The sequence below is a fragment of the Engystomops pustulosus genome, chromosome 5, assembly GCF_040894005.1.
Source record: "Engystomops pustulosus chromosome 5, aEngPut4.maternal, whole genome shotgun sequence".
NCBI classification, from domain to species: Eukaryota; Metazoa; Chordata; class Amphibia; order Anura; family Leptodactylidae; genus Engystomops; species Engystomops pustulosus.
This window is the reverse complement of record NC_092415.1, coordinates 189,998,449-190,017,919: the sequence shown is the minus strand read 5'-3', so window position 1 is coordinate 190,017,919 and position 19,471 is coordinate 189,998,449. Positions and strand designations below refer to the sequence as shown.

General features: G+C 41.2%; 1 protein-coding gene across 1 annotated transcript in view; it reads left to right on the top strand.

Moving 5' to 3' along the window:
* GAD2 (glutamate decarboxylase 2) overlaps positions 1-19,471 on the top strand; it is a 65,956-nt gene that overhangs the window by 34,204 nt on the left and 12,281 nt on the right. The window contains exons 8-12 of the mRNA XM_072154119.1: positions 2,983-3,062; positions 7,116-7,170; positions 10,509-10,625; positions 12,180-12,244; positions 17,675-17,753. Coding sequence (XP_072010220.1) covers positions 2,983-3,062; positions 7,116-7,170; positions 10,509-10,625; positions 12,180-12,244; positions 17,675-17,753 — 396 coding nt within the window. The remainder of the gene's footprint in view (positions 1-2,982; positions 3,063-7,115; positions 7,171-10,508; positions 10,626-12,179; positions 12,245-17,674; positions 17,754-19,471) is intronic.

Here is a 19,471-nt window from a genome sequence, read left to right as displayed (position 1 = left end):
CATTTACTGGCGTAGCAAAGGGAAAAAGTACTTATTAGACTTCCCCTGCTCTCCAGCCGTAATCAAACAGAGACAGGTTGACACTTAGAAAAGAACATTGAGAGAAGAGAGTGACTCAAGGAGCCCTGTGAATAGTACTCGTAATCACACAGGCCTTGTTATGTAAAATTGCAGAACTGAAGCATTTTAGTACTTTGCTGACCTCAATTGCCACTGCTGCACCATTTACATAAGTCATTAAGTCCTGTCCATAGTCACATGTGAGATCCTGCGGGCCTAGAGAGGAGGCAGTGTCTACATGCAAGCAATTATCCTGCGCCTTATCTTCATGTAATTATTGTTATCTATAATTATTTCTTACACTGAAGCGTCAATAACACGGCCAAGGGTTTCTAAGTTTTCGTAAGTTGAAGCTTTGTACATCAGTTATCGGCAAGGTGAAGAAATAACAGAACATAGGACGATATTTCTGTTTGCTTCAAGATGACTTCAGTGACCTGCTGGGATTATTCTAAAACTTCTTAGTGTTTTTATTTTAAAAGGGGTTGTCCATGAAGCAAGTTAGGCCCTATCCGCAGGATAGGAACTAACTTGCTGATTGGTGGGGGTCTCAGTGCTGAAACCCCCACACATCACAAGAAGGGGGGTCCAATGTACCCCCGTCACACCCCGAGATGACCAAAGCAGCCAGTCGTACATGGCCATACTGCCCCGTTCATCTCTATGGAGCTGACGGAGATTGCGTTTTTTTTCGGCATCCCGATAATTTTGTAAAGTAAAGAAATCTCCTCAGCTGTTATCATGTTGTGTTTTGCTTGATGACTTCTTCCAATCACTGGCCTAATCTACCCCATACACCCTAGTAACCTACTGACATACAAGTCTTGAAAAAGAAGAAGTTTTTGGCACATGGCCAGGAACTGCGATCCCAAGTAGATCTGGAGGGGCATGGAGTGGGCTGGCACAATGTGGGGATGCCCCGTGTCAGATAGCCCAACTATCTGGCCACACTGCGGGTGGAGCTTTTGAGTATATCCGATGTGAACTATGGAGTTAGCATCAAGTGCTGGAGCAGGTTGCACCAACGCTTGATAAGTCCCCCACATGTAGTGTAACTGCTGAGGTCGGTCAGGTATGTACCAAGGGTGTAGCGTTCAATATAAAGGCCTGTGATTGGCTGCAGTATTGGCCTTGCCTTGCCTTTGAAGTCAGGGAACCCCTTTAACAAAATAAGTTGGGAAAAGCAGCGGTAATCTGGGATATTCCCTAATAAAGGAATAACATCTATCAGCCAAAGCATCATATTCCTCTAGTTCCATAATGATAAAGTGAATACTTAATAACGTGGTACCCTGTAAATAAGGATGCAGTTAGCATTTTGAGGACAATGTTGATTCTTCATCTCTGTTTAAAAGTCATTTGGAGGCTTGTTTTTTGTGGCACAAGTTGTACTTTTAATCACACCATTTAGTGATACTGTATTTTGAAATTTTTTTTTTTAGATTTTTGAAGGAGTGGAATAATCAAAAACTTCATTTTTACTTTTGAATTTTTTTTTACTGAAATATTGCCGCATTAGCTTTGAATTAAAAGTGACATGTAAACTGATTTGTGTGTACACAGTACCAAGCTGTGCACAGTTCTTTTTTTATGTTTTATTACTTTTAAAATATAAAAAGCCCCTTCAAAACTCATTTTGGTTTTCATATTGTATGGGTAATTGTTTTGTTGTGCCTTTTTGGGGACTGGGTTGAAGTTTTCATTGATACCAGTGTAGGGTATACATCACTTTTTGATGTTGTATAAGTCTATTTTTTGTGATATACCAAAAATATACAAAACTCTATTGGGAGACATTTATTGGGGCTTCTACATCAAAAACTGATATAGAAGCCCAGAAAAAATCACAATGCCTTGTTACTGCGATTATTATCCCCTTTACACAAAGCTCTATGCCAAGGGGGTCTGGAGGGGTAGGAAAAGGAATATGGCGGATAAATCTACCCCAATGGGGCAGATTTACTTACCCGGTCCGTTCGCGATCCAGCGGCGCGTTCTCTGCGGTGGATTCGGGTCCGGCCGGGATTCACTAAGGTAGTTCCTCCGCCGTCCACCAGGTGGCGCTGCTGGGCTGAAAAGCCTCGGAACGCACTGGAATTCACCGGGCCGGACCAAGTGAAGGTAAGCACGTCCCAAGCGACACTTTTTTTGTTTTAAATGCGGCGGTATTCTGAATCTGTCGGGTTTTCGCTCGGCCACGCCCCCCGATTTCCATCGCGTGCATGCCAGCGCCGATGCGCCAAAATCCGACCGCGTGCGCCAAAATCCCGGGGCAATTCAGGGGAAATCGGCGCAAAGCGGAAATATTCGGGTAACACGTCGGGAAAACGCGAATCGGGCCCTTAGTAAATGACCCCCAATGTCTTTATTATGTTCTCTTCCATCATTTACTATGACAGGATAAAAAACATGATCATTTAGTGATTTACTTATCAATGCTATGAAATTGGAATTATATGTTGTGGATTTTTTTTTACTATTTCGATACATAGTAATTATTTTTCTATTGTCAATTTAATTTTTTTTTCAAATTCTTCTTTAGTTCCAGCAGGGAGTCTAACCATTACGTCAAGCTTGATTGCTTCAATGAAATGGAAATTTAATGGAAATTTTTTTGCACCATTGAAATGTCAAGTTATATTATGTAAAATGTGGAGATGGGAAATAAGAATTATTTAATAAATTATGGTTTTGTTATTTTTATGTGCTCAATTTGTATTCATTTTTTTTTTAACTGGCGACCAACATATTTTCTGTTCTAAATTTTGACCCGTGTGACGTGTCGCCGTGGTTTAGTGGTTATATAGACTCCACAGCTATAGTAAGAAATGTTGTGCCAGCTCATTGTGAAAACATTTGATAGAAGGAAGCTATTAACTGCTATAAATACTCAGATTTGATCATAATTACGTTCTTTTCCAGAGTCACTTTTCAGTAAAGAAGGGAGCCGCAGCCTTGGGAATTGGCACAGATAGTGTGATCCTTATCAAGTGTGATGAAAGGTAGGCAAGAACCTGGAAATGTAATTTAACATGGGAGATTAGAACTTAAGTCATTCACCGATTAAGGTCACAGAGATACAAGGTATCGAGCGGACGGAGCAGTCACTGGATATATTCGCTTTATTGAACTTTTCTATACAAAAAGGGATGAACTCAATTCACTTTCAGTAGAGAGAAGTACATGGGGATACGTGACCCAAGTGGAAATTCAGTTTTATGGCCAATTGGAGTAGAAAAACGGAAGTCCATTGTATCAGAGACAGTTCCTTAAAGTGAATTATAGAAGAAATGGGAACTTTTTTTTCATTGAAAAGCCGCCAAGCTTGAAGGGGTTGTCTACTTTAAGCACATTTTAGCAAATAATTGATATTGTTTGTGTAGAGTAAAGTTATACAAATTTCCAATATACTCGCCGCATCAATTCTTTACGGTAGATCTTTGTTTGCCGTCGTGCAACAGAATGATTCATTGTTTACTACCTGTAGATAAACACTCGTCCAAGGTCATGTGATGTCACACAGGTGCACATAGCATAGCTCTGATAACGAGAAGTGCACCTGTGGAACATCACATGAACAAGGTGTTTATCTACAGGAAGTAAAGAATGAAGCTTCCTGTTGCATGATAGGAAACTGTGAAGAATGGATAGAGAAAGAATAATTTTAAATTGTATCATTTTTCATTACACAATCAATATCAATTATTGGCTGGAATGTGCTGAAAGTGAACAACCCCTTTAATGATACAAGGACAGGAAAGAATCCAGCTGTCAATACAATGCCAAGTAGCCACCAGAGCTTGGGTCACACAAGTGCAAAGTCCTGAAGAACATCCACTGGGACTCCTTTCTTAATCTACTACTTAGGCTGAGTTTACACTTACGTTTGCCAGTTTCCATCATGCCCTTCCATTATTTACCAGAAAAAAGAATGGAGCAGCAGTTAGGATTAATGGATGGACAAAGGAAATGATCCTCCCATACACGGAACCCTATGGGTTCCAAGACCGTCTACAAACCTTCCATATTTCATTTCCATTACGCTCTTCTATAAAGGAGAAATGTAACATAAAACAGATGCAAGAGTTGGGTTGGTCTTCAACAAGGTTCCAGACAGGAACAGGAATCCTCTCAAAGGTCTAACTTGAAGCCACAGCCAACCCACTACTATAATATATACATTATAGTAATATAACATTCTCCTCTTATGGGAAAGAGACATCTTCTAAGAAACCTTGGTCTGGTTGAATTTGCAACCATGCAAGCATTATCCATGAGTCCTGTTTCCTCCCATGTAAAAGGACCAAAGGATAGATGGGTATAACCCTCAATTATTGTTATTATCATCATATTATTGTTAAAAAATTTAAGTTCATGTCTTACGTTTATGTCTCTTGAAAGGGGTTGGCCACTTTACCTCATGTTTATGTAATGTGTGTGTAAGTGTGGGGGGCAGGATATGAGGTAATTTACCAATATACGTCTAGTAATATATCTGCTCTGCTTTCCTGATATGTAAAGGGAAGTCTCCGGTCTTTTACCTCATCAGCCAGAGATTCCTGTCCATAAAATGGCCGCAGATGGAGGATCATGAAATAATAATAATTCTTTATTTATATAGCGCCTACAGATTACACAGTGCTGCACAAAGCATGACAAATTTAACCTTGAACTGAGATATTGGGGAAAACACCGGAGCACTGTCCCCATGGGGCTCACAATCCAAACAACCTACTAGTATGTTTTTGGAGTGTGGGAGGAAACTGGAGGACCCTGAGGAAACCCACACAAACTTGGAGAGAACATACAAACTCTTTGCAGATGTTAACTTGAATGGGACTTGAACCCAGGATCCCAGGTCTGCAAGGCAGAAGTGCTATTCACTCACCCACTGTCCTGCTTATCTTATCTGTCCATGAACAATCACTAGTTAGAGATCACATGACCCTCCGTCTGTGGCCATTTTATGGATATGAATCTCTGGCCGATGAGGTAAAAGACAGGAGGCTTCACTTTACATATCAGGAAAGCGGAGCAGAACTATTACTAGATGTATTATGGTAAATTACCTAATATCCTGCCCCCCCAAACACACTTACAAACACACATTACAAAAAACATGGGATACAGCGGCCAACCCCTTTAACTAAAAAGACCACATGATTTGCGATACTTGCTAAACATAACAATAATGAGAGATTGGTATTTGTTTTTTTGCTTTGTTATTATTTTGAAAACTTCATAGAATGAACAATTAAAATGCTAATTAAACTGATTACCATGGCACCAATGTGATAATCTTAATGGGCCACACAAATTAGACTACTGTTTCAGATCTTGCTCTCAGATGCTGTTCGAAATCTATTGTATGAGAATATCCTACAACAAATGTTTAAGGGAAGGAGGATAAAACATGGCCATAGATAGAGATATTCTATAGAATCTCATTGCACTCTTATAATATATATACATATAATTAAAATACACATTTTAACACTCTGGTGTGGGCCCATGTTATCTATGTGTGTATGATTTCACTAATGAGTGAGGATGTCAAATAACTGACCTACCTGGCAATAACCTTGAACTGAGATATTTAGGGAGACCACCGGAGTACTACCAATTTGATTTGCCCTGTCATAGGCGAAAGCTGACTCAGAAGGATTAAAGAGAACTGCTGTGTGGCAATGAGGTTGCAGGCAGAAGTATAGTCTAAATATTAGCCAATGTCAGGGCAGGTGAAGTTATGTGTGTCCAAGTACAATCCAAGGTCAGGGCAGGTGGAGTTATGTGTGTCCAAGTACAATCCAAGGTCAGGGCAGGTGGAGTTATGTGTGTCCAAGTACAATCCAAGGTCAGGGCAGGTGGAGTTATGTGTGTCCAAGTACAATCCAAGGTCAGGGCAGGTGGAGTTTGTGTGTAGGTAGAGGCCAAGGTCAGGGCAGGTGGAATTTGTGTGTGAAGGTACAGGCCAAGGTCAGGGTAGGTGAAGTTTGTGTGTGTAGGCACAGGCCAAGGTCAGGGCAGGTGGAATTTGTGTGTGTAGGCACAGGCCAAGGTCGGGGCAGGTGGCACAAAGTATAGTTGAGATAACAAACAGGAAAGGTCAGGAAAAAGCAAAAAGGAATCTCTTAGCAGGAACCAAATTGATCAGGCTTTTTTCTGTGGGTGAAGGGGCCATTTACAAAACTGAACTTCTGTTATGAGATTCCTGATGGGGCTGGCTCTTCATGTAATAGAAATGGAGTGTGTATATCCTACTTGCTAAGCAGCAGACTCTGAGAGGAAGGGAATGAGTGTAGCCGTGGCAAGGGAGGCCTGCAGCATAGCTGGGACTATAAGTAACCCTTTGGCCATGATCCCTGGGAGTAGCTGGAACTATAAGTAACCCTTTGACCTTGATCCCTGGGAGTAGCTGGAGGTTATGGACTGTTACACACTCTCTCTGATAGGAAGATGGATAGAAGTTGACTAATTGAGACACAAACGGGTAAACCAGGGGTACATGCAACATGGAACTATATGTGCACCTCATATGACCTCAAAGTAGTCAGCAGATAGCCTGTTAGATAGCATGTAACAGACGGCTAATGAATTCCAAGTTATGTAGGGGGGTAGTCAATGATGACGACCTGGAGAAAATGGTCCTATGATGACCAATTACCTAGGGGTCATTCCAGACGCTTCACCATTATCTGTCAATAGCCATCAAAGCCACAAATAATTGTCAGAGATGAGATGGGGGTTATATAAACTTTTCCACTCCTGCATAATTTTTCAGTGTAACTGGGAAAACAAAATCTGTTTTGCACGTGGAAACATATAATAACTGGAGCCTTAATTGAAGTTATGAAGTATTACATCTGTTCCGCTCTGCCCTGACCCTCGCTTTTATAATTATACCATCATCTAGGTCTACAAAGCTTTGAAGTTGGATACACACATCTAAATCAATGTGATAGAAATTATTCTGAGCTCCGTGATCCGCTATTATTACATTTTATTATGATTTGGCTCAGTCCAACATGTAAAACGTTTTATGCTTTTAATTACAGGGGGAAAATGATCCCATCAGATCTTGAAAGGAGAATTATTGAAGCCAAGCAGAAAGTATGTACCATTCAAATCATTCCAAATATATTTATAGGGAAATGTGGGGGTGGGCGACATTAACAGGAATTGGATGTTTGTGTAGTTTGAGACTGGATTGATGATTTGTTATAGAATATAATTTCTATGTGAGGTCAGCGCACTATACATTGATTTTATTACCATACCATACATGTACAGCACCGTGCAAAAGTTTTAAGCAGGTGTAGGGAAAATGCTGTAAAGGAAGAATGGAATACAATGTAGAAGTTTTATAGTTTGTTTTTTAATCCTAATACAAAGTGAATGAACAAAAGAATTATCTAAATCAAATCGCTACTTTGCGTGACCCCAAAGGGCCCTGATCTCAACAACAACCGGTTTGTTTAGGGTGAAAAAACCTGAGAAAATATGGAAGGATTTCAACAAATCTGTGGTCATTTCTAAAGGATGTTTGGAACAACCTCCCGTCGAGTTCCTTCATTAATTTTGTGCATTCTTACTTTGCAGCATTTTTACTTTATGTCAAATACTTATTATATTGTAACCCCTAGGCCAGTGGTGGCGAACCTATGGCACGGGTGCCAGAGGTGGCACTCAGAGTCCTCTATATGGGCACCCTTAGCATCACCCCAGGGTAGAGTTTGCCAAACAGGACTTAAGGCCTCTTGCAGTCCCAGGCAGCCCAGGACCTTAGAAGGAAGCTACAAGGATGATCCAAACTTGTTCTCCTTCTTTCTACTGTATTGGTGTCCTCAGGTGCCTATACAATTTAAACCTGTGACAGAACAGGTTGTCGCATCGGCACTTTGCGAAATATACGCAGGTTTTGGTTGTAGTTTGGGCACTCGGTGTCTAAAAGGTTTGCCATCACTGCCCTAGGCAGTCATCTCTTTATATAAAGCCATAAGGTTGTAGCAAGCAGAAAAAGGGATGGGGGGGGGGGGTCCAGAGAAAAATAATTTACGCAAGTGATAGATTTTTGCCACATAAATGATTTTATAATATAACATAAGTTTCCCTAACTTATGCTTATGCTCTCATTTTTTCAACTCCCAGCACTATCACAATGCCCCTGAGATGCCTTAACATGTTACAGGTCATTTTTAAACGTGTCTCCAAGAGGAATTAGGCTGTGGACACATAGGGGGGAGATTTATTAGGATGGGTGTTTTGAAAGCCAGTCTTAACTCTCTCCATGTATTGCACAACAAACTTCCTATGAAGCTTCAGCTAAGACTACATTCACACTGCCGTTGTCTGCCGTACCTTACCGTAGAGGGCAACGGCAGCGCATGGGGAGAGGAGGAGGAGCAGCTCACCCCTGCCCCTCTCGATAGGAAGTTATGGAGCACGGCGCCGTACTACGGAGAAAGATGGGACATGTCCTATCTTTTTCCGGGGTACGGAGCGGTACGGTGCCGCAAGTGTGCTGCACCGTACCGCTCCCGTTGGGCGCCGTGCGCCCATTGCCGTCTATGGGGGACGTATATCGGCCGTATATACCTCGGCCGTATATACGTCCCCCATATGGCAGTGTGAATGTAGCCTTAGACCTGGTGGAGATTTCAGATGTAGTCTCCGCCTTTATTCAGTGGAGACTATAGTAAATATGGAGGGCTGCCAAGCTCCCAGCCCAGTGGAAAACCAACAAGAAACCTAAAAATGTGTCTTTTTACATGCCCTGTTTACCAATTATAGTAAATGTCCCCCTTGATGTTTCAGGCTGCATAATAGGTGACAAATTCCAGTAATATCAGATGATGGATTTTCTTAACCTAAAAGCCTCAATAGCAATCTTTATCCATGTCTACATATAGTTATATCTCCATATACAAGTCATGGCTGTCTAGAATGATGAAGATAGCTATTATGGCTCTTAGGTTAACCAAAAATGATGAGTGATGAAGTGGCCTAAGCTTGAGTATTTTGGCTTTTTCACATTAAGGGTCCAGAGTTCAAATCCCATGTGGAACATAATGTAATGTCTATGTATATTACCAGACATGTCAGGAGCTGTCTGAGAGTGACACAGGAGGGGGAGAGGGGTGTTCCCTGCTTTGTCAAAAAGAAGCTTCATGTCACGATAGAAGTCACTCATGTAGGATGTTGACATTTTCAATAAATTGATACTGTAAAAATAATTATTGGGTGAAAAATCAACACCTGAAATGTATTTTTTTTTGGGGGGGTGAACCCTTTTATCAATGGAAATGCTACCAATACTGTTAGGCCCTTTGCAACCGGACATATGCAGCGCCCATGAGCTAGCCACAAAAACGTGTGCTAGTTTATGGCCGCTATAGACTAGAATTGCACTCAGTCACAGAGTAACACTGCACCCTCACGGAGCTGGGTGGCTGCACTGTAACATATAGGACATGTTCTATAGTTGGCTGGATTGGTGGGCGCTGTGGCTCGGCTTTCTATGGAGAGGTGAGGGGTGATGAGCTGTGTACTATGGCTGGGTTCTGGTCGAGTGCAAGGTGTGTAGCCAGACAATGTATCAGTACTACCAAAAAAACCCATTAAATTCTCATCAATGTAAAATATATATAGAGGAGATTTATCAAAAGTTTCTGAGGTAAATTGTTCTCCTTGCTCATGGCAACCAATCAGAGCTCAGCTTTTATTTTATAAACTTCTGTGGGAAAATGAAAGCTGAGCTTTGATTGGTTGCCATGAGCAGCTAACAGTTTTGCTCTCAGACATTTGTGATAAATCTCCCCCAGTATTTGTGGTGGAGGAGGAATCCTCCAGTCTATGGTTCTGCAAATCCTTAACTTAAAGGGGTTTTCCCATCTGGCCATTTACATTTTATTTAATTCATTTGCCTTATGTAAACATTTCTTCAATTGGATGTTATTAAAAAAAAATGTTCCTGTGTGAAGATAATGTCTCATAAATGTAGTCATGTTGTCCCTTAGAAACAAGAGAGCTTCCTCTGATACGACCACCTCACATTTTGGCAGGGGTGGCTAAGCATGCGCTATAGAGTCCTGCCTGACCACCTGGATTCAGCATTCATTACCACAGGACGGGTGCGGGACATGTAGTAACTCCCAGACATATCATGTGTCCTTGGGCAATCCCTCCAGCGGAGGTGGCCGTATCCAAGGACACAGTCTTGTTTCTAAGGGACCATATCACTACATTTATAAGAAATTATCTTCACACAGGAACATTTTAATGACATCTAATTGAAGAAATGTTTATATATGGCAGATTAATGACACTGAATGTGAATGTCCAGATGAGAATACCCCTTAAAGGTCAATGACAGCAGCTATAGAGACCCAGATGTGCAGTGTGATACCAAATAATATATGGAACTTTATATCAATTTCTTTCTTTTACAGGGATATGTCCCTTTCTTTGTTAGTTGCACTGCAGGGACCACTGTCTATGGTGCATTTGACCCCCTTGTGGCTATATCGGATATATGCAGAAAGTTTAAAGTCTGGATGCATGTCGATGTAAGTATTGTTACCTTAAAGGGGTTGGCCACTTTACCCCTTTAAGGTAAATGAGGATACATGACGCATGTTAATTGACATAATGGGGCAGATTTACTTACCCGGCCCATTCGCGATCCAGCAGCGCGTTCTCTGCGCTGGATTCGGGTCCGGCCGGGATTCACTAAGGTAGTTCCTCCGCCGGAGGTGGCGCTGCTGCGCTGAAGAGCATCGGAATGCACTGGAATACACCGAGCCGGGCTGAGTGAAGGTAAGTGCAATTTTCGCAACACATTTTTTTTTTTTAAATGCGGCGGTTTTTCCGAATCCGTCGGGTTTTCGTTCGGCCACGCCCCCCGATTTCCGTCGCGTGCATGCCAGCGTTGATGCGCCACAATCTGATCGCGTGCGCCAAAATCCCGGGGCAATTCAGGGGAAATCGGTGCAAATCGAAAATATTCTGGTAACACGTCGGGAAAACGCGAATCGGCCCCTTAGTAAATGACCCCCAATATGGCCACTTTACCTCATGTTTTTGTTAATGTGTGTGTAAGTGTGGAGGGGGCAGGATATGAGGTAATTTACCAATAAAATCTGTTAATAGATGTTCCGCTTTCTAAAGTGAAGCCTCCTGTCTTTTACCTCATCAGCCAGAGATTCCTGTCCATAAAATGGCCGCAGATGGAGGGTCATGTGATATCTATCCGTCCACGAACAATCACCGGTAAGAGATCACATGACCCTCCATCTGTGGCCATTTTATGGTCAGGAATCTCCGGCTGATGAGGTAAAAGACAGGAGGCTTCACTTTACATATCAGGAAAGCGGAGCAGAACTATTAATAGATGTATATTGGTAAATTACCTCAAAGTGGCCAACCCCTTTAAATGCATATTATATCAAACAAGATGCATCATGTATACTCAGTTACCTTAAAGGGACACTGTCACCGAATTTTACCCCATTAAACTACCAGCCCCCTCAGGTAGAGTATATAATACCCTTTCCAGAATTCCCTCTTAATGTTACATTTTGCCAGCTTACCTATAATAAAAAAAAATTACCCCATTGCCATATGCAAGCGAGAAGAAGAGAAGAGCCCCTTTCTCTTTCCATGTATTGCACAATGAATTTACTATGAGGCTTCGGCTTAGACCTGGTAGAGATTTCAGATGTAGCCTCTACCTTTTTCCAGTGGAGACTATAGTAAATATGGAGATGAGTCACTTTTTCCCTGAGATGAGTCACTTTTAGAAGCTTAAGGGAACGGCGCTTATGACTTATCTGACAAGTTCTGTTTCAACATGTTTAATCCTTTGTTCTGACAAATATAAACTATCCTCTATCCCATTGATAATACATGCATACTTGGCTGAGCTAGTTCTTCATGTCTATAGGGGTAGGAAGGAATAGCTGCCGGCTGAACAGACATCAGGCTGCCAGTCCTCTGTAGTGTCCTGACAGCTTATCCCAGGGTCTATTTCATTGTCTAGTCAGAGCATTGGAAGCGACCGACTCACCTACTTTTACCACATTTGTTTGCTTGTTAAAGGGATTTTCTTTCCCGTCTCGCAGGCCGCGTGGGGCGGAGGACTGCTGATGTCGAGAAAACACAGATGGAAGTTGAACGGTGCTGACAGGTATGAGCCATTTGTTTGTCCATGTCAGCCACGTTTTCATACATTAGCTGACGGCAGCAACAAAAGTGCAGTATGAAGCACTTACCCGCGCACCACAAGGACCCGATTATATCCTTTGGCAACTTCCAACCCATTCATGTCACTGGGCGTTCGGAAAGGCTGCACGGTGACATTTCTTTTAGACATCCCCCTCTGACTCCACAGATTAACTCACTTTCTGCGACCGAGCTCTAATTCTGGAAGAAGGGATTGGGAAAAAAGAGAAGGAAAAGGAAAAAAGGCTTAAAGAATATGTGACGGCGAAATTTGAAACTCAATGAAGAGTAAATGCACAAAGGCAAGGAAAATAGATAGGAAATAGAACGATGGATGGTATGATAGATAGAGATAGAAATGGATAGAAAATAGTATAATAGATGGTAAGAATAATAAAAAGATAATAGATCTATAGGTAGATAGATAGACATGTGATACACCATGGGCTGAGACAGATATCATACCATGGACTACTATAACACTCCATTCATCCTGTTCCCCATCACCCTGTACCCCAACTCATCCCCCATAATCCCATATTTTGTAAATGCTTTGGCACTGCTAACTTGTATTTGGTCCTGCCAATAAAGCTTCTTTGATTTGAATTGATAGATAGATAATAGTATGATAGATACTAATGAAGAAAGAGCGCTCTTCTCCATAGCGGACCCTCCGCTACCTCCTCTCCAGCGCTGCAGCGGCCACAGTGCCGCAAGCCAGTCTGTCTACTTTCTTCCTAACGTATACCATGCAATCCGTGCCTAACGAAGGTCTGTATGTAGACCGAAACGTTGTATAAAAAAAGTTTTTGGATTGCCACGCTTGTGAAATAAAACTCACTAATTTTCAAATGCAACTAATAGGAGTGCCAAGTCTTCTTAAATATCTATTGATGGTTTTGTAACCTATTTGAGCACCCTGACAAAACAACAAAGCAAAGAGTGACGTGTATCAACTACAAAAAAAAGAGGAGAATGGGCAGACTGGTTCGAGCTGATAGAAAGGCAACAGGGACTCAAATCGCCACCCATTACAACCAAGGTAGGCAGAAGAGCATCTCTGAACGCACAGTACGTCGAACCTTGAGGCAGATGGGCTACAGCAGCAGAAGACCACACCGGGTGCCACTCCTTTCAGCTAAGAACAGGAAACTGAGGCTACAATTTGCACAAGCTCATCGAAATTGGACAGTAGAAGATTGGAAAAACGTTGCCTGGTCTGATGAGTCTCAATTTCTGCTGCGACATTCGGATGGTAGGGTCAGAATTTGGCGTCAACAACATGAAAGCATGGATCCATCCTACCTTGTATCAACGGTTCAGGCTGGTGGTGGTGGTGTCATGGTGTGGGGAATATTTTCTTGGCACTCTTTGGGCCCCTTGGTACCAATTGGGCATCGTTGCAACGCCACAGCCTACCTGAGTATTGTTGCTGACCATGTCCATCCCTTTATGAGCACAATGTACCCTGTAACATCTGATGGCTACTTTCAGCAGGATAGTGCGCCATGTCATAAAGCTGAAATCATCTCAGACTGGTTTCTTGAACATGACAATGAGGTCACTGGACACAAATGGCCTCCACAGTCACCAGATCTCAATCCAATAGAGCATCTTTGGGATGTGGTGGAACGGGAGATTCGCATCATGGATGTGCAGCCGACAAATCTGCGGCAACTGTGTGATGCCATCATGTCAATATGGACCAAAATCTCTGAGGAGCTTCCAGCACCTTGTTGTATCTATGCCACAAAGAATTGAGGCAGTTCTGAAGGCAAAAGGGGGTCCAACCCGTTACTAGCATGGTGTACCTAATAAAGTGGCCGGTGAGTGTATATAGATAGATAATAGATAAATAGATAGATGATTGGTTGGTTGATTGATTAATAGATAGATCCAGACTCCGGAGTGCTGTCCGCTTTTTACTTCTTATACCTACAAGAGGATCAAGCCAGAACCTGTGGGGGCACTGCACACCTGCTTGTTAGGAGTTTATGGGATTGTGCTGATTTGGACTTTATTTCATAGATAGATAGATAGATAGATAGATAGATAGATAGATAGATAGATACTATAATAAGGGGAGATTTATCAGAAGTGTCTGAGAGCAGAACTGTTCTTCTACCCATAACAACCAATAGGAGCTCAGCTTTCATTTTTCCTCAGATGTTTATAAACTAAAACCTGAGCTCCAATTGGTTTCCATGGGCAACTCAAACAGTTTCACCTCAGTCTCCTCTGATAAATCTCCCCCTATAGAGTCTAGTCATAATTTTTCTTGAACATGTTATAAAACATGTGACCAATTTTTTAAATGTAAAAAATGACATAAACAGTAATAATGAAATGAAGCAGAAATCTTTGTGAAGAATTAATCCGCGTTCATATCTACACTGACGATCCCTCATTATAGTTAATGTGCCCCAGTTGCGGATGATAATTGCTCTACCACCCAGGGATTAGAGCCTGAGAAGTGGCGCAGTTGTAGGCTCTGATCTCTGACACACATCAATGCCGTGAAAGAAGCTTTCGTCTCCTTCCAGGCCTGGCGAATCGGGGTGACAGCTCTTTTCTTATGGCAGAAGCTGCGCTGGGATGTTAAGATGCGGCGCCCCAGCGCATATGGTAGAACTTCACTGGTATATTTGTATTTATAATGAATATAATTTCAGGGTATTATGCTCTGTAATTACTGCAATTTCACAGAGAATAAAGTGCTCTTTGGCTGGGTGTTGGCTTCCCTGAAAAGTGTGCTGCCTAATAATTGGGCCATTAAAGCTTAAATGGAGCAAGAGAAAAGTGCTGCACCTCTCCCTGCAGATGGTTCTATGAGAGAGAACAATGATCTGATACATCACACAACAAGGAACATAAAGATTTACTGTATTCCCCCAGATCTTGTATGTGGTACCTTCACATCAAAGGATATCTCCTGCTTAACCCGCTGAGAGGAAGTGTTATCTATAACTAAAACAATCAGCAGCAAATCCTAAAATGTAGATGCATTCACACAGCTGTATGGGGGACGTATATACAGCCGACGTATATATAGATCGTATATACGTCCCCCATAGACGACAATGGGCGCACAGCGCCCTACGGGAGCGGTATGGTGCTCCACAAGTGCGGAACCATACCGATTTATAACTAGTGAAGAGATAGGACATGTCCTATCTTTTGCCGGAATACGGCACCGTGCCCCATGTTTCTCTATTGATAGGGACAGAAGTGGGCCGTGCTCATACCCTCCCCCTCTCTGCAGCGCCGATGTTAATGTGAATGCAGCCTTAGAGATATAGTAAAACGGCATCCTAGTCACATTCACTGTATCCTTTAAGTAAACCCATATTTAGAGATGTGCAAATCATTGATTCGTAGATTTGGTACAAATTTTTTTACTCCAATTGTTCTCAAAAATTTGTATCTAACTCATTCTAGTCCCCTAAGACACAGATTTTTTTAAATCTCACTTTGTTCATTCTTTGTTATTTGTGTTCATTTAAACAGAAGTATTCTTTTTAGTGTTTTTTCTTTTCTTTTTGTGGTTATTTTTTTTGCACATTTTTCTGTGTGTTCTCTGAAGCTCGCTAATCACTGTTTTTCGGGCTTTACACCTCATTCATCTTTCAGCTGCACCTGGTAGCAGATGTTGGCAAATAATGTATCACTGATTTGCATCTCAAAAAAAATCACAAAAACATGCGCAAATACACTCCAGTCGCCAGCAAGCCTAGGCTACTGTTTTATATAGGTAGCGCAAAAATTTGCACAAATTTCAGAGCACGATTTATCTGAAGGAAATCCGCCAATAGATAAATCAAAGAGAAAAGTAGTCAGATGCAAATTGCAAGACTAAAGATGCATTTTTTAAATCTGAGGACGAGCGCAGTTTCTATACCAATTTCCTGAACAAGTGGAGCAATATTGGCTCACATCTGAATCCTCTGCATCTTCCTTGCAAATCCTCACCACTTCCCTCAGGTTGGATGATGAACGTTGGTGGACGCCACTTTCCAATCTCTCCATACATGGTCAATTGGGTGAAGGTCAGGTTTCCGGCTCAGCCAGTCAGGAATGGTCATGGAGTTGTTCTGAAGCAGCTGCTTAGTAATTTTAGCTGTGTGCTTGTTGGAAGGTGAACCTTTGGCCCAGACTGAGGTCCAGAGCACTGGACGAGGTTTTCATCCAGGATATCTTTGTACTTTGTCTCATTCATCTATCCTTCAATTACAACTAGTGGTCCGGTCACTGCACCCATAGCATGATGCTGCCCCCACCATGTGTCACTGCTGGGATTGTATTTGGCAGGTGATGAGCAATTCCTGGTTTTCTCCTCATATACCACTTAGAACTAACACCAAAAAGTTCAATCTTTGTCTCATCAGACAAATCTTATTTCTCATAGTCTGGGAGTCCTTAATGTGTTTTTGCAAACTTTATGCAGCTTTTATACATCTTGCACTGTGGAGAGGCTTCTGTCGGCACACTTTGCCATATATCCATGACTGGTGGAGGCTGCAGTGACAGGTGACTTTGTGAAATTTTCTCTTATCTCCCTACTGCATCTCTTAAACTTAGCCACTGTGATCTTGGCGTTCTTCTTTACCTCTCTCATCAAGGCTTTTCACAAGAGTTGTGATTGTCGTCCCAAACTTCTTCATTTTAAGGATTATGGAGACCACTGTGCTCTTAGGAACATTGAGTGCTGCAGAAATTTTTTTTATAACTTTGTCCAGATCTGTACCTTGGCACAATTCTGTTTCTGAGCTCCTTGGGCAGTTCCTTAGACCTCATGATTCTCATGTGCTCTGATGTGCACTGTGAGCTGTGAGTTCTTAAATAGAGAGGTGTGTGCCTTTCCTAAATCCAATTGATAAACACAGCTGGACTCCAATGAAGGAGTAGAACAATCTTATGATGTATCAGAAGAAAATGGATGGCATGTGAGTTTCTTTCTTGAATTACTTCACTAGAAAATCAAGTCATATCCATAACAACTTGCTGACATTTTGCATGAATTCTGACTAATTCTACGCAGCATCATGGAAAGGACAATAGTGTGATTCTTGAAGATTTTCCCAAAGGAAACCTTTTAGAAGGTCTTTGGGCCATCTTGTCAACCAAATGGGAGGCATATCAATGGTTCTATTCGTAATGGTGTATCTACTTCCATGGATGGTTTCTCCACCAGTTTTTAATAACATTCTTATGGCAAGAATATGGTGCGGTAATAAGAATATTTGGAGTAAGAAAATTCCTTATAACAATTTGTATCTAATATTTCTCCTCGAAAAAATATGATGTAGTAAAACTTATAACAGCATTAAAATATAAAAATAGCAAAATTGATCATTTTCTAATATATTTTCATGGGTTTGTTTTTCTTTTTTCGTAGAGCCAACTCTGTTACATGGAACCCACACAAAATGATGGGTGTTCCACTCCAATGCTCAGCACTTTTGGTTAGGGAAGAGGTAAGACTTCTGCACTAAAATACTTCAAAGGTTTTTTGGTGGTGGTTGGGGGGTATTTACAAATACTTGGTTCAATCCTAGATGAAGCTACTTCTCCCGAGGGGCGGATTACCCACTGATTTTATGGGGAGAAATTAATAGACTAGCAGGGGTATTAACCGGGGGGATCAGATTACAGGCGGTCCCCGGGTTACATACAAGATAGGGTCTGTAGGTTTGTACTTAAGTTGAGTTTGTATGTAAGTCGGAACTGTATACTTTATTATTGTAACCAGTACAAATTTTTTGGTCTCTGTGACAATTGGATTTTATAAATGTTGGGTTGTCATAAAAACCAGAATTAACAATAAATCTTAATTACAGACACCTTTGATAACTGTTATAGTTGTTTAAAATCCAGAGGTCCGTTTGTAACTAGGGGTCGTATGTAAGTCAGATGTTCTTAAGTAGGGGACCGCCTGTATAGTGAAGGGGAAAGATCATGTTTTACTGCTCCTATTATAAGCTCATTATTAGTAAAATCGATTCATAGGGGTTCGAAAACTTTTTTCATGTCTATCTGATAAATAAAGGCAATAGTATCAGATTTTGAGAATTGTTCTTATTCAAGCTCTTTTCTTTGTGTCTTATGAAAATCTGAAGAAAAATCAGACAATACTAAACCATAATTTAGTAAAAAATTGGGCTGTCGACAATTATAGTCATTATATGAGCCCTGGATGATATTATGCGAAAGCTTAGACTTAATGGCAGTAATGTTGTAAAAGTACAAGCCATCTCTTCCGCCAGGAAATCTGCAATTTCCATAGTTACAGTCTGTTTGTAGAACTTTTGTAGTGTAAAACATTTGCCATATGAGAATAATCTTTCTTACCGTTCACTTATAATACAGGGAAGCTGTCAACAGGATCTCACATTTAACCTAAAAACAGGTTCCCATGGCCTTTTTAATAATAATTCCCTATTTTTATCATTACCATTAAAGTTTCCACTCAAAAGTTGATAGAAGTTTACCTTGCTCCCTGGCAGCTAACTGCATCAGGGGCATCTATTACAAGGCATCTATCATCATCATCATTATCTGCTCACTGCTCTGCAAACTCTTCTTCGTTCCTTCCTCATGCAGTCGTTAGCTGATCCCATGCTCCATGCAAAGCTTTGTCAGCTTATGTCTGCAAGAGGAGGTGGGGGGAAGCAAGCAGATAACAGCAGAGAGGAGATAATGATGATGACACAGACTGCAATCTTGTAATAGATGTGAATTAATGCAATTATATGCTTTTATATACTTTTAAAAGTGAGTGGAAATAGTAATGCTGATGCTAAAAGCAGATTGTGAATTAATATTCAAAAGTTTTACTTGCAATTAGGTAAAAATGTGTAATTCTGATGACAGGTTCCCTTTTCACATAAAATTTTAGAAAACTAACACTTTATCAGCCACAAATTGGGCACTTTTACAAATAATTCTGGTAGAGGATAACTTTTTAATTGAGTTTCTCACTCGTTTAATGGGGCTCCTAAAGGTTGGAAACCCACGAATGATGTCAATCGTGAATTAACCAAGAAAATTGTCTTGGCATTATAAAAAGGAATGGCTCATTTTAAATCTTTTGTTAACTTAACCCTAATTTTCAAAATGGGGGATAACTATCTTGCTGTTTACCACTGGGTCCCCTTCCACTTTCATGAACCAAGATCTGGTGGAGTGGAGTGAG